Raw genomic sequence first — 16101 nt, 5'->3', positions numbered from 1 at the left:
CCTGGAATGCTGACAGCTCCTGACTTATCCTTTCCCTGCAGATGTGTCCTTCAGCTGGCCGCACTTCTCATGCCCTTCTTCCTAGTTTATGAAAGAAACTATGTGCGGTGTTCATGTCTGCCTTGCTATAACCCCTTGAGGGCAGGTCCTTACTCCTTTTTGAATCCTTGGTGCCTGGTAAACAGATTGTTGATGAGTATGAAAGTTAAAAAGACTGGATTTTTTTCTCTGCAAGAGTAAAAGGAAAAACGATGAAAATAACTTTCTTCATGCCATGCTTATAGTTTTCTTTTAGAGTGAAGATGTACATTATCTTGACCACTCTTTTAATAGACTAATTTCGTTCCAGTTGTATGAAGCATGTCGTTATCTTGCAGCTAGATGCCATGTAAGTATGCTCTAAGTTCGTTTTTCTTTGGTAAAAGTTTAATTGTATGGATGCTGTGCATCCCTCGTGTGTGAGAATTCTAGTGATGGAGCTTGGCAGATTAGTAAAGTATTTCATGAGGAAATGTTCTTTTCTTCAGTATTGTTTGCTATAAGATATTGATTCTCCATTTAGTAGAAGCTGACGTGCATGAAGAAAATTCAACTTTAGACGTGTTAAATTTAAATAATGAGTGGGATTAATATTAACCTGTTAAAATCTATAGTATTTTTGTGTACATCTAGTGTTAGAAGTCATGGATAATAAATGGTATTTCTGTTTTCTGCATAGTATGCTGCAAAAGAGCATCAGCAGGCTCTTGATATTCTTGACATGGAGGAGCCAATCAACAAAAGACTATTTGAAAAATACTTAAAGGATGAAAGTGGCTTGAAAGACCCCTCCAGTGACTGGGAGATGTCACAGTCCTCAGTAAGTAATAAACAGGCGTCAGTAGCATCAGTAAAAACTACCCACATGACATGACAAACATAAATCCTCTTCTTTTACTTGCTTGAGTGTAACCATGTTAAAGCAGTTTGGTTGCCAACTTACTTATTGCCCACCAAAATCCAAAAAGATTCCAGTACGTTTCTAAGCCATCACTTGGAAGCTCTAATTTTGTCCTCAGATGCTTGAATCTGAAATAGACTGACTTGAGGTCTTCCTTCTCATATCTGATGCCTTAAACTACTCCCCAGAGGTGGCGGCATCTTTCCCCTTCTTAGTGTGTTTCAACAGTGTTTTGTACCTACCCCCAAGAAACTGTGATTACTTGAGATTGTTTCTTTTTTTCCAGGGAGTGGTTTGGTCTTACTATTTATGTTATTTTGTGTATTTCAGTTTGTATAATTTATATCTGCGTGAAATTGCAAATTCTTTGCTGGCAGAGATTAAATAATGTAACATAATAAATGATACCACAGTCAGATTACTAATCTGGGCTGTTATTCTTTTCTTTTGTTAGCAGCTTTCTTGAGATATAATTCACATACCATGCAATTCATTCATTTAAAGTGTACAGGTCGATGGCTTTTAATGTATTCACGGAACTGTACACCCCTCATCACAATCAATTCTAGAATGTTTTTATTACTCCAGAAATAAACCCTGTGCCTGTTAGCTGTCACCCACTGATTCCTCTATTCCCCTGGTTATTCTTTATAACTTACTTAGGAAGGGACTTGGTTACCCTACTTTTCACCTCAAAAAGGTAGGAATGCTACATTCTTAGGTGTTTTCTCTCTCCCTCTCTCTTTTTTTTCTTTTGAAGTGTTTGTGTATTAATTTATGTACTATGAAGCACATTCAGTTTTCTGCTAAGAAATGCATTTATGAGGGAGCTCGGTATTATTATTTTTGGATGTCTTATCCATTAACTTATGTCTAAGAAATGTGTGATTTATTTGTAGTGCATTATTTTATGAAATGACTTTTTTTTTTTTTTACAACTCGTAGGATATTGCATAGGTCTAAGGTTCTCTCACAATGTCCTCCAATATTTTTTAAATTTTGATTTTTATGATGACTCTTCATCCCTTTACCAATTTTAGCTGCTCATCTGTGGGTCATCTTTAAGCTCAGTGACGTGTTTCTTGAGGTTTAGAGTCTGGAAATAAATCAGATTTCTACATCGTCTTGCTAATAGTAGTCATGTGGCCGCTGTGAGAGCACCTTGCCATGGGCTCCTGTGCAGAAAGGGTCACCTCCAGTCCTTTCTGAGCCTGCACATTAGATAAGGAGAGGAAAGGGAGGCAAGAGAGGGCGAGTCCCTGTCCAGGGTCACTCGTAAGTGTCTGAGCTGGGGTGTGAACTCAGGTCCGTCTAGTCCCAGAGAGCCGTGCTTCTCACCGCTGTGCTATGGTGCTGCCAGTTTTCTGGTATTTACGAAGGTCCTCTCACTGAGATCTACCTGTCAAACTGTCTTAAGTTTGATGTAGTGTACGTATGCTCTGTGGCTGTCTCTGATCGTCGCCCTACTGGAGACAGAACAAGTAAAGAGCAGGGCAGCAGTGACACGCACACTGGTTCTGAAGATTTGCTGAGGCGAGGAGAGCCTAGGGAAGATAGATGAGAGAAGTTCTTTCATGTTTTTGTTAATTCATACCGTGTCTGACAGGATGGAACGGATTCTTTTAGATGTAAAAAGTCTCAGCCTTTGCATAATATATGATTTTTGATCAAAATTTAAATTTAGAAGTATCAACTGAGTATGTGATTCATCATATTTTTCCAACAGATAAAGAGTTCTATTTGTCTTTTACGAGGGAAAATCTATGATGCTCTGGATAACCGAACCCTAGCGACCTACAGCTATAAAGAAGCTTTGAAGCTCGATGTCTACTGTTTTGAAGCATTTGATCTTTTAACGTCACACCACATGTTGACAGCCCAAGAAGGTTTGGAAACTCAGGTGTTTTATGTTTAGCACAATTAATATTGTTTGGATTGTTTATTTCTCTGAAGTCTGTGGAATCAAGAGCAGGCTATCTGCAGGTTTAAACAGACCTGTTAACTTCCTTAATGTCTTCGTGTGTGAGGCACATTGCAAAGTACGCTATGTGCAGTGCCTCTTGCCGTTGGAGTCTTGAGGGACTGATGTGATGGGGCCATCTTTCTGAGAATTGATGTGAGGTAGCATAAACCAAGATTTCATATCTGATTCAGTGACTCTCGACCTGCCTACGCTTGTAATCCCTGAGGAGCTTTAAAAACATTGTGCAGGTCCCAACTCCAGACCAGTTGAATCAGCGTCTCTGGTGGTGGAGCTCTGGTGTCACATGGTTTAAAGCTCCCGGATGATCCTCAGGTACAACAAGGGCCAAGAACTCTTGACCTAGCTTGTTGGCAGTGATATGAGGTCGATAAGCGAGAGAAGCAGAGAGAAAATGGGGATGTTGTGTTAAAGGGCTTCAAATGCATTTTAGCCTAGTTCAGTGGTTCTCACCCAGGGTGATTTTGCCCCCCAGGGGACATTTTTGATTGTCGCTTGGGGATGGAGGGCGGGAGGTTCTACTAGCATCTAATGGGCAGTGGCCCCACATCCTGCAAACGTCCTGTGGTGCGTAGGACAGGCAACAACAGGGCACTGTCCACACAGGTGTCACTGGTGCTGGGCTGGGAAGCTGGTCTGGTGGTTCTCGAGTCGGGGGGTAAACAGCGTCCCCTGCAGGCTCCCTGGCACAGCCCCCCGTGGTCCCCGTCACCGGGGTCTGGAACCACTGTCTTAGTTTTCTCTAGTGCATTTTGATCTTGTTCCTTTCTGTTTTGAGTTTGATGTACTTAGACCAAGAAATATAGAAGAATGTTTTTTGCTGCTGATTTTTTTTCCTCCATAAATATTGAGGACATTCTTTTTTTCTCAACATTTTTAAGAAAAAGAACTTCTTGAGTCACTACCTCTTAGCAAGCTCTGTACTGAGGAACAGGAATTGCTACGTTTTCTATTTGAGAACAAATTAAAGAAGGTAAGTAAAAATAGAAAGTATTTGCCTTATGTGAATATCTTATTTCTTTCATTAAGTTTGGCCTCTATTCTTTTACTAGTTAAATTTTCAAAAGTGAATTTTTATTAATTTAGCCCATTTGCAAGAATAGATTTAGATTATTTAAAATATGTGATATGATTCCTAAAACAGCTTCCAAAAACATCTGTCTCCCTCCCAGGGACTCCTTTTACTAAGAGATTGAATTGTCAGATAAATGGAATGATGTTGCATGAAAATGAACATTTTTTTCTGATGCTTCCTGAACTTTGTAAAATACTTACTACTGTGGAATTCTGTGATAGAATTGAGAAGAGAATTGAACTTATTGAGAGGAGGACTGATGAGACTTGAAGTTGAAAGTTCCCAGAGGCTCACACATGTCCTTGTGTAAATCTTGAAACACTTGGGCCCATCGAGTTTGCCTTTTGCCGTGACGCTGCTCATTGAGTGTGTTTGCATTTGTCTGTTTCAGTATAATAAGCCTAGTGAAACTGTCATCCCTCAGTCTGCAGATGGTTTGCAGGAGAATCTGGATGTGGTCGTGTCTTTAGCTGAAAGGCATTATTATAACTGTGATTTTAAAATGTGCTACAAACTTACTTCTGTGTAAGTATATCCACTCACTTTTGAGTAGAAACAGAGTTCAGTCCATTTTACCTAAGAATGCATTGAACGTGCTTTCTGAGTAATCTCTAACTGATGGTAATTTAAGTTGTCTTTACCATTTGCAGAATACCAAAGGGAGTGCTATCTTAAAAAAGCAATTTATAGGTACAGATTTATGCACATTTATAGGTTTATTCCAGTAACTTGGGGATATACATGTCCCTCCTCACAGTCTTTGATAATTTCAAGTTTGGAAATACTATTCTGGCACATAATTTTATAAAATCCATTCTTTGTTAAAGTAGAGACTAATAAAACCCTATAGATACTGGGTGCTCAGTCAAGCTCACCAACTAGCCAAGCCGTTTCCTCCCACACTAGTTTCCCAGTGTACATAGTTCCAGCTTGTCCATTAGCCAAATTATGTAACTATTTTTAACGTATCTTTGGGGTTGCTTAAAATCCTTAAATTCACAAAGATTTTTTTTTTTAAATAGAAGATTAGGATTTAGTTCTTTTTTTTTCCTCTCTTTTTTTTTTTTGAGGAAGATTAGCCCTGAGCTAACTATTGCCAGTCCTCCTCCTTTTACTGAGGAAGCCTGGCCCTGAGCTAACATCCGTACCTGTGCCTATCTTCCTCTACTTATATGTGGGACGCCTACCACAGCATGGCGTGCCAAGCGGTACCATGTCCGCACCTGGGATCCAAACCGGTGAACCCCGGGCCGCTGAGAAGCGGAACATGTGAACTTAACCGCTGCGCCAGTGGGCCGGCCCCTTATTCACAAAAATTTTAATTGACAAATACTTGTGGTCTGTTTAATATTTTATATTGTTTTTGATGTTTCTAAATAATTAGACTCCCTGTTTGATGTGTTACAGTTCTACTGATTTAAAGTAAATGTATGTGATCATTTTTATTCCTTCTAAATAAACCAGAATTTTCCCTTTCACTTGAACCTAATCATTGCCTTAACTGAACCAACCTGAAGATAATGGAGTTAAAAAAGTATTATAACCCACAGTTTTGTACATCGTGTCGTAATGACTTTAAACGTAGCTAATTAGGATGAGCGCTGTTACATACTGTGTCTGGGGTAGTAATGTGTTGCTTTAACTTTCAGAGTAATGGAAAAAGATCCTTTCCATGCAAATTGTTTACCTGTACATATAGGGACACTTGTGGAGCTGAATAAAGCAAATGGTAAGAATTTTTTTAAATTAAAATAATTTTTAAGACAAAAAAATCTTCTGTAACCCTTGAAATTTTGTCTCATGAGTCCTGGATAGTTGAGATTGCAGGTAACAGCATGATGGAGTTCTATAATAGTAACAGCTAGGGGAAGAGATGCTTTTCAAAGTGACCAACAGTTATTCTGTTATCCCAACAGAACACTCTACTTCTTGTTTTCCGTTTTTTAAAGATCGGCCCTGAGCTCACATCTGTTGCCAATCTTCCTCTTTTTTTTTTCTTCTCCCCAAAGCCCCCCAGTACATAGGTGTACATTCTAGTTGTAGGTCCTTCTAGTTCTTCCGTGTGGGACGCCACCTCAGCATGGCCTGACGAGGGGTGCTGGGTCCACACACAGGATCTGAACCGGCGAAACCCTGGGCTGCTGAAGCGGAGCACACGAACTCAACCACTCAGCTAAGGGGCCGGCCCCAGAGCACTCTACTTCTTTATCCCTTTTCCTTTTCTCAAGTATAATTTGTGGTTTTGATATGTTAGCTTTAGAGTGTTGGGTGGCAGGTTTGCCTTTTTTGTGTGTTTGTAAAATTCTCAAGAAAACTGATAAGGCAAGAGTCAGTGACTGTTTAGAAATTGGAAGGGGGCAAAGTTTTGGCTCGTGTTTTCCATATTTTAACATCTCAGAAACGTTACGTGTGTTTGGACTGTATTCGCCCTTAAATCTTTTAAACAACAGTGAGCTCTGTCGAGAGGAGAACATCCAACTGCACCTCCTGCTCAGCGTATGGTCTGTGGACCAGCAGCCTTGCGCCTCCTGGAAGCTTGCCGTGTGCAGTGCGTACTTGCTGGCTGCCTGGTCTCAGGAATCCGAGTCTGCACCCAGGAGTCGTCATCCTGACGTGCTAGGACTTACACGTTGCTCAAGAGGAAATCATCTTGCTGATTTGATAAACTTAGGTGTTTGCTCAACCGTATCGGTTGTGGTTAAGATTGTCCATAACAGGCCCATCGAGCAAGCGGCATGGGTTTGTAAGATAGATGAAGCTCTTTGACATAACCTCTTAAGCACGTCAAGTGCTTTATCATGTGCCGTTTGTCCAGTCTTCCAGTCACTCAGCGGGCACTCAGTGCCCACTTATGGATCTGGCACAGGGTTAGGAGTTGGGGGGATTGGGTTTGAATGAAGCAGCTGTGGTATCTGCCCCGTGGAATTTCTGTATTTCATTAGGTAAATGGATTTTGTATCTAGAAAGAAAGAAAAGTATGAAATTGTTGCTGTGAAAACACAATTTATATGATTGTGAAGAGTTGTAACTGGAGGGAAGTCGTATCTTCAAATTGATTTGATATGAGTAATTTTATTCTTTTTTTCTTTTTCCCTAATGTAGAACTTTTCTATCTCTCTCATAAATTGGTGGATTTATATCCTAGTAATCCTGTAAGTAAATATAATCCTTTTTATCTTACACAAATAAAATACTTAGCTAGTGTATTTGAGTCCAAGCAAATCATGTTTTATTTTAAGGTGTTGGAGCAGAATCTCCTGGTGCTTGTGATAATTAGAAGCAGCATTAACTTTTTCATTCTATGAAGGTATTTTTTTGGTATACCAAAACAACTTGAAACAAAAATCTTTATTCTTTTCTGATTATAGAAATTATATATGCTTATTATTTAAAAATGCTTAGAAAAGAAGAGAAAAATAAAGAATTGAAAGTGCAAGTTGCCCTCCCACCTCTCATAAGGAAAGCTGATAGCTGCTTGGTAGCTTTCTCACATCTCTAAGACGACTTACTGAATTTTGCGCTGATTGAATCTTTGAATCTTCCAAGCTACCATGAATCAGAATTAAGACCTAGAAATTGAAAATGGAATCAGGAACTGTGTCCTTAAAGACAAAAGTCTGGAATCAGGGTCTAAGTCTCAGACAAAAATCTGCTTACTAGACCAGTGTGAAAATAATTTATAAAGAGGCAAAACCAGCGCAAGAGAGATCAGCTGACGAGGTGGAACCTGGTGGAACCAGGGTTGAGCCAGGGGCCCAGTGCAGGTGGGAGGCCAGACCGAGGCTGGCTTTTGAACCAGCAGGTGTTCAGGAGCCTCCCCTTGAGTCAGCAGGTGCAGGGGGTGATGGAGGGCACCCTGGGAGGAGCTGTGGGGACTGTCCTCTTTCATCCAGGACCCTTAAGAGACAGGCTGTGCCCGAGAAGTTTCTAATGTGAGCTAGAATACACAGAATATGTGATGGGACTTCTAGTCCCCCTCTGGCTTAATTTGTTAGAGATTTCTAATTCCAGTTGACTTCTTTGGTCATGGTGAATTTTGAACTTTGTAGGTATCTTGGTTTGCAGTGGGATGCTATTATCTCATGGTTGGTCATAAAAATGAACATGCCAGAAGATATCTCAGGTATGAATTATCGTCTTCCTCTCTCTGTAGTGAATCTGTAGGAGGTGACTTCCTGCTTCTGCTTTAATGCAGTAACAAGTGGTTGAAAGTACTCTGAAAGCAGTGTGAAAGAGTAGACACCATCTGCAGATTCAGTTCAGTTCCGTCAGTTGTGTGCCTTGCTCTTTATAAGATGTCATGAGGGGAGATGAAAGTTATCAGTGGTGTAGATAGACCTTGTTCCCAGGGAACTTATAATGTATTTAAATTTTTATTGTAAAGGAGAATAAATATGAACAATAGAGAATAATGTACTTTGAAAGGTTCTGTTTTTCATTTACAGAGATGCTACTAACCTTTTACTTTTAGGACTTCTTATGTTAATAGTGTGAAATTAAGTGAAATTTTACATGGGTTAGGTACCAAATGTGACTGTAAAGCAGAATTCTTGGGACAGTGACCTGGTTTATATTAAGGATCTGCTGTGGTTTGAGCTTAAGGAGCTCCATGCAGCCAAAGCAAGTTACTTAACCAGTTTTACTCAATTATTCAAGTATAGAAAAATGTCTAGTATACGGAGAATTAATTACTGAAGGTTTAAAATATAATCATGATTTTGACTTCCTCCATGTGAACAAAATAGAAAATAGTTCTAAGGGAAAGCACATAAAGTTTGGACACAGACTTGAATTCTAATCCATGTTCTGCCACTTACTAGCTCTAATCCTTGGGAAAGTTTATCTCTGACCCTCTTTTTTTTCCTTCTCTAAAATGGGAATGATGTGATACTTGTATCCCAGGATTGCTAGGAAAATTGATCAGATGACACGAAAGGATCTTGCACTCGGAAGAAAATAGGGCGTGCTCTCTGGTTAGTTGAGTATTAAGCATTTTAGAAAAACTTGTGTGCTTTTTCCTGGAGTGGGAAGATGATTTGTGTTGTAATAGCTCCTCTGAGTTGTGCTTCTTTGATTTAGTGTGCTTATACAGTGATGGACTCTACCTGAAACAGGGACTATTGGGGTAAAAAAAACTTAGAAAATAAAATGCTAGGAAGTGGGAATCTCACCATTTGTATTTTCTATGTTTTGTGATATGTTCTCTTTATTCCTTGTTGGGGTCACCACTGTGTCCACTGATTTAAGACTGTTGGTGACAGTGTAGCCCAGTCCCTGGAGCCAGGGTGAACCATCCGTAGGACGCCACTTAATTTCTCCAGCCTCAGTGTACTTATCTCTAGAATATAAGTAATATTTTATCGTGGGAGTTAACTAGGGTTAGGTGATATGTGTAAGGATCTAACGCGTGCCTGGCACACAACGGTCCCTCATTAAGCGGCGGCTGCTACCACCCTTTACTAGGTTGTAAATTGAGGCTCCTGGATTAAGTAACATTCGTAAATTCTATACACAATGCTACTTGGTTCGACTATGGTACGTAACAAGTTGTGGAACTCCTAAAATTTCTTAAAATTTTGCTTGTGCTGCTAAACATTCTTTTATTTCAAGTGAATTAGCACAAATGTTACATTAGTATTTAATATGTTGACAGCTCATGTATTTACTTAAGTCTAATGTTCTTGAAGCCATCAGCTTACATAAAATTTACTTAACAACTTAATAAATATTATATTACTTGAATGAAATCTTCTGTTTTAGCAAAGCTACGACTCTTGAGAAGACCTACGGGCCCGCGTGGATCGCGTATGGGCACTCGTTCGCGGTGGAGAGCGAGCACGACCAGGCAATGGCTGCGTACTTCACAGCGGCACAGCTGATGAAAGGGTGCGGTGGAGCGGATGGCGTCAGCTCCATGGAGGGCTGTTTGTGCCAACAAAATGGAATTTCTCTTATTACTGTCACCGCCCTTCGGTTGCTAAACAAAAATATCTTACTTGCACCTTGTTAGTAGCTTGTGGTAGTGAAATAACTATGGAAGTTAAGGGGGAAAGAAGCTGGTGCAGTGATTTCCCAGCACTTGATCATACCCAGCCCAGAAGGGCACAAGGAATCAGGCCAGGAACAGATGAGGATGGAAGTTGTGTTTCACGTGCTTGTGCAAGACTGAAAGTATTCTTGAGCAAAATTATTTATAGTGTGTTTATGTCCAAAAGGTATTTGATGTGGCTTAGTGGTAGTGCAGGACTGTATTTGCCAGTGTTCTAGATTTATATCAATAGTGAATGTATTGATATTAACTGATGGAAGTGGAGTATGTTACTTTGGGGAATGGAGTGTTGTTGCCAATCCTGTGACTCTTTGGGCTTGCTGTTGCTTACGCCTCGCAGTGTTCTTCGTTGGGCCGCCTCCCCCTCTGGAGAGATAGGGGGAGTGCGATAGTTCAGAGGCTGATCTGGAGACAGACTGCCTGATGATCTTGGCCAATTATGTGCCCTCTTGAAAAATAGGAATAACAGTACTCCTTCTGGGCTTATTGTGAGGAGTCATTGAGATAAAAACAATTAAAGGCTTTGAACAGTATCTGACAGAAAACACTTAATAAAAGTCAGCACCTTAATATGTCTGCTTGTGGTATTCAGGAGTGAGATTGATTTATCTGTATTCAGTTTCGTCTCGCTGGTTTGATTGACCTTTTCAGACTCTGAGAGTCATTTTGCAACCCGTTGTGCATTTGAAGTATTCATGATCCCCAGCTTTTTTAGTTATATTAAGTTTGGTATGTGTGACTTTTGTATCTGCCTAGTCATCCACAAAAATGTTGTAAAGGTCCTAGCTCCTTGTGTTATTAGTCATCTCAGCTGCCATAACAAAACACCATAGACTAGGTGATTAAACAGCAGAAGTTCATTTCCTCCTGGCTCTGGGGGCTGGGAAGTCTCACGTCAAGGTGCTGGCCATTTGGTTCCTGGTGAGAGCCTTTCCTGATGTGCAGACGGCAGCCTCCCCGTGTCCTCACGTGGCGGAGCGAGCGCTGGTCTTCTCCCAGAAGGGCCCCAGCCAGGTGATTGCTTTCAGCCTTCATCATTTCCTCACAGGCCCTCTCCAAAAATGGCCACAGGGGGTTGGGGCTTAACATGAATCTGGGGGCACACATGTTCGGTCGATAACACTACATGTTACTGGCAATGATCCTCCAGGTTAAAATTGTTTAACCAGTTACTGATCCACCTGAACGGCCTCATACCTGTCTAGGTTGCTCCATCGTGTTCACCCACGTGTGTGAGGCAGCTTCTGAAGCTTGGCTCCAGTGTCTGCATGTACCCCAAGTCTATCAGTCTGAGAAGTTGGCAAAAAGAATCTCGATAACTTACTGTGAGGTGTTTCTTGGGAGCACATACTAGGGTCTGCTAATTTTTTTGTGCTCTTCTGGGTCCTCACAAACCCAGATAGTTATTACTAGTTATTAGTTAGTTCCCAGCTAAGCATCACAACCAATGATAATTAATGATGTGATTAATACCTTCGTTTCCTAATCTAACAAACTTTATCTCATTTTCAATTCATCAAGGTAAGGTAAGCATTATTTTTCTCTCAATTTCACTTTCCCATCAGAACAGCTTTGCCTTCTCTTGACGTGCCGTGTGTTTGGGTAAATGTTTGAAATTACATAACGATTTCAGAATTTCCTTTATGATTTCTTCTTTGAGTCGGTTATTTAAGAGTGTGTTATTTAATTTCCAAATGTTTGTGAATTTCCCACATTTCCTTCTGTTACGATTTCTAATTAATTCCGTTGTGGTTGGAGAACATGCTTTGTGTGATTTCAGTCCTTTTAAATTTGCTGAGGCCTGTTTTATGACCTGACATGATCTGTCCTAGAGGCTGTTTCAGGGGCGCTTGAGAGCGCTGCTCTTGTTGGGTGCAGTGTTCTGTACCTGTCCCTTAGTCCAGTTCCGTTAGGGTGTTGTTCATATCTTCTGTTTCCTTGTTGGTCTTTTGCCTAGTTATTCTGTTCATTATTGCAAGTGGAGTATTAAAGTCTCTAGCTATTCTAGTTGAATGGTCTATTTGTCTCTCCAATTCTGGAAGGTTTTGCTCATGTGTTGAGTCTCCGTTGTTAGGGCTTGATGGATCGATTATTTTATCCTTATCACATGTCCTTCGTGGTCTCTGGTAACAGATTTTGTCTTGAGTCGGTTTTGTCTGATGTTAGTATAGTCATGCCAGCTCCTTTGTTACTGTCTGCACGGTGTGTCTGCCATCCTTTTACTTTCAACTTGTTCGTGTCTTTAAATCTGAAGTATATCTCTTGTAGACAACATATAGTTGGATCGTGGTTTTATTACCCTTTCTGCCAATTTCTTCCCTTTTGACGGAGTTTTATCTATTTATGTGTAATGTAAATACAGATACAGTAGGATTTATTTTAGCCATTTTGCTCTGTTTTTTAATATGTCTCAAGTGTTTTTTGTTCTTCTATTCCTTGTTACTGCCTTCTTTTGCATGAGGTATTTTGTAATGTACTGTTTTAATTTCCTGGTTTTTCCTACAGTATTTTTCTCATGGTGTGTGGAGTTTCCCTTCCCCTGGGCACATTGCCCTTCCAGCCCCTGATGTGCTCACCAGCCTGAAAACTCTCCAGATCTTGTTGTTCAGGAGCTTTTGTGGAGCTCAGTCTCCAGCCCTCCACTTCCCAGGAGGGCAGTGATGAGACGGAGAGTCCCAGCCCTCTGGTCACTAGGTCTTTCTGGTGACCAGCCCCATCCTGACCAGCCCCAACTGAGGCCCTAAGTTACCTCCGTGAGCATAAATGCAGGTGTGATCAAAGGGGGCTCATTATAAGTAACAAAAAGATGCTCCTGTCACTCAGGAAACCACACAGGCTGCAGGACAACCCAGGATGAAGACCAAATAGATTTCTTTCTTTACCACACCAACTTAATTTGATAGTATACAAAAAATGTAGTCTACCCTGGCTCTGTTCTCCCACCTCCTTTGTGCTAGTTTTGTCATGCAGATTACGTTTTATACATGGTAAGCTCATCAACAGATTTATGATTTATTGCGTCAGTTGTCTTTTAAATCAGAGGAAAAGAGTTGCAAACAAAGATATACTGTCTTATATTTACGTGTGTGGTTACTTTTACTAAACTCTTTACTTTTTGTGTGGATTTGAGTTACTGTCTAGTGCCTTTCATTTCAGCCTGAGGGACTCCCTTTAGAAGTTCTTGTTGGCAGGTCGGCTAGCTGCAAATTCTCTGTTATACACTGTTATAATTGTTACTGCATGTAATTTTGTTTTTCAAAGAAGCTTTGAGGAGAGCCAGTATAATTTATAGCATTTATTGTATTATCCTTCTCATTTGCCATTTCTGGTTCTCTTCATTTGTTCCTGTGGATTTAAGGTACTATCTGGTGTCTTCCTTCCTATGCTACAGCTTTGCCCTCACCCATCCTGTGCTGTTATTGGTAAGCATTGCACTTCTGTATATGACAGGCCCAGGAATACAGTTATATGCATACTGTTTCATACAGTTGCTTTTTATGTCCGTTAGAGAAGAATAAGTATACGTTTGTGCCTTCTTTTATAATTACATAATCACCTTTACTGGTATTCTTTATTTTTTCTTGTGCATTTGACTTACTGTCTCGAGTCATTTCCTTTCAGCCTGAAGCTCCTTTAGTATTTCTTAGAAGGCAAGCCTGCACCAACATTTCTTAGTTTTCATTTCCCTGGGAAAGTCTTAATTTCACCTTCATTTTCAAAGAATAGTTTGCTGGATATGAAATTCTTGGTTGGTGTTCTTTTCTCTCAGCACTGTGAGTGTCATCCATCTACCTTCTTGGCCTCCAGGTGTTTGGTTAGAAGTTGGGTGTGTATCTTATTGGGGATCTCTTGTACGTTACTGGTTGTGTTTTCTTACTTAAAGGTTCTCTTTTTGTTTTCAGTGGTTGGACTATGGCTTGTCTAGATGTGGATCTCTTGAAGTTTAGCCTCAGGTTTTTTGAGCTTTGGGATGTTTTTGGCCAGCATGTTCTTTTGTTTCAAATGTCCCTTCTGCCCCTACTTGCTCCCTCTGCCTTCTGGGCTCTCCTTACGAGTATGCTGGAGTGCTTGGTGTGTCCACAGGTCTTTCAGGCTCTGTTTGCTTTTCTTCGTTCTTTTTTCTCTTACTTCTGCAGACTGAATAATCTCAGTTGACCCGTCTTCAAGTTCACTGATGTTTCTGCCTGTTCAAACTGCTGTTGAACCTTTCTAGTGAATTTTTTGTTATTTTGCTTTTTGACTCCAGACCTTCTGTTTGGTTCTTTGTTACAATTTTTATGTCTTTGTTGTTGTTCTGTTTGGTTAGACATTGTTCTCATACTTTGGTTTTGTGGACATGATTCCCTTTAGTTGGTTGAATATTTAACGTGTTTGTCTGGTAAGTCCAGCTTTGGGTCTTCGTCCGGGATAGTTTCTGTAGACTGCTTTCCTCCCGTCTCTCTTGCCATACTTTCCCGTTTCTTTACATGTCTCTTTATTTTTTGATACTGGACATTTAAAGTAATATAATGTGGGATTTCTGGAAATCAGATTTACCCAATCCCACCTCAGGGTTTGCTGTTGTTGCTGTTTGTTATGACTTTGCTGGACTAATTGTGTACTGTCTCTGTCCTTTGTCATCTGAGGCCACTGAGGCCTCTGCTCAGTTGGCTTAGTGGTTTCCTTTTATGTCTCAAACCAGTAAGTCTTCCCCTCTTTTTGGAAGGACCGTGCACCTCTAGTAGGGCCTGCCTTTGGTGGGAGGGACCCTACACCTCTAGTGGCGCCTGCCTTCAGGTTCCTGTAGTTGACAGCTGTGTTAGTCTTCACTTCCTGCTTGTTCTGGGCCTCAGGTCAGCCAGGGGTGAGAGATTAGGGCCTTCTCTGGTCTTTCCTGTGCATGCACACAGCTCTGTACATGTGCGCGGCCTTCTGGATCCCCAGGAATTTGGGAGCTCTTCAAAGCCCCCTGTGGACATCTTATCACCCAGATTTCCTTTTAAGTCTTTGGCCAGCCTCTTGTTTGCCTGGACTGGTATAGCTGCCTCAGGTTAATGTTAAATAGTTACTGCTGATTGTTTTCAATGAATGCCCTGGGGATAGATCTTTTCTCACCCGGTGGTCTCAGTCAGATCAAATAAAGACAGGCTGTGAGTGGGACTTTTCCAGAGAGCTGCCAGATGGGTCAAATAGTGACAGTTCTCTTTGGGGTGTTTCAGGAGCTCCAGACTCATTCTGTTGTCTCCAGTGGCTGCGAGGCTGCTGGTTTTCTAGGCTACTGTGGAACTGGGAAAAGGGAGATGGGAATAGGACAAGTTAAAACATCACAAAGTTTGCGGTTCTTACTGAGACTTGGCTGATTTCTAGAGTAAACACTCCTCAGATTGTTGTAAGCCTTTGGTTAACTTGCAAAGTTCTGAAAGTTTATTTTGACAACTTTTGGCAGTGTTCTTGTTGCTCTTATGGAGGAGTAGATTTTTGGAGGTCCTTACCTTGCCATGTCAGAAGTTCTTCCTCCAGGTAAACACGTGTAGAGGGCTCTTCATGGCCCTTCTGTAGATGGTCGACTCTTGAGTCGTGATCTACATTAGAACCAGTGCGCATACAACAGTCAGTATTTATTGATGTTCTCAGATCCATCCTTCTGCAGTACTTGCTCTGTGCCTAGAACTCTTTATAGGTATGAAAATAGAATGTGCATGACATAGTTCAGAAGTCTTTGGTGTAGAACTGATAATAACTGATACACTGGGAGTCCACACAGGGATTGCCATTTGGGTTAGAAAGTCAGAAGCAGCTGTGTAAAGGGAAGTGGGATTTGAACACAGTCATGATGCATTAATGTGCTGAGCTGATAAAGGAGAAGGAGAAAGACAGTCTAGGCTGGGGCTAGAGGAGGGCAGGCAGCAGAGACACGCCCTTCTGCTTCAGAGGGTTTTGTGTTTGTTTTTCTGCTGTAGAATAATGAAAAATAAAAGTGACTAGGTTGCTGATAGATTCTAGAAGTGGCAGCTGATTAGTCTAAAAATCATTAGACGTTCACTAAATGAAGTGTTAGGGAAAAAGTAAACACTCTG

General features: G+C 40.9%; 1 protein-coding gene across 2 annotated transcripts in view; it reads left to right on the top strand.

Moving 5' to 3' along the window:
- CDC16 (cell division cycle 16) overlaps positions 1–16101 on the top strand; it is a 35481-nt gene that overhangs the window by 2651 nt on the left and 16729 nt on the right. The window contains exons 4-12 of one of the 2 annotated variants that reach the window (XM_046664079.1): positions 350–388; positions 719–859; positions 2667–2826; positions 3803–3894; positions 4388–4521; positions 5646–5725; positions 7099–7148; positions 8046–8119; positions 9757–9882. In XM_046664079.1, coding sequence (XP_046520035.1) covers positions 350–388; positions 719–859; positions 2667–2826; positions 3803–3894; positions 4388–4521; positions 5646–5725; positions 7099–7148; positions 8046–8119; positions 9757–9882 — 896 coding nt within the window. Of the gene's footprint in view, positions 1–284; positions 389–718; positions 860–2666; positions 2827–3802; positions 3895–4387; positions 4522–5645; positions 5726–7098; positions 7149–8045; positions 8120–9756; positions 9883–16101 lie in introns of both variants that reach the window. The other variant, XM_046664080.1, reaches the window with a different exon arrangement.

The sequence above is a fragment of the Equus quagga genome, chromosome 6 (genome assembly GCF_021613505.1).
Source record: "Equus quagga isolate Etosha38 chromosome 6, UCLA_HA_Equagga_1.0, whole genome shotgun sequence".
In the NCBI taxonomy this organism is placed as follows: Eukaryota; Metazoa; Chordata; class Mammalia; order Perissodactyla; family Equidae; genus Equus; species Equus quagga.
The sequence above is the reverse complement of the archived record's forward strand: the minus strand, read 5'-3'. Positions and strand labels throughout refer to the sequence as shown.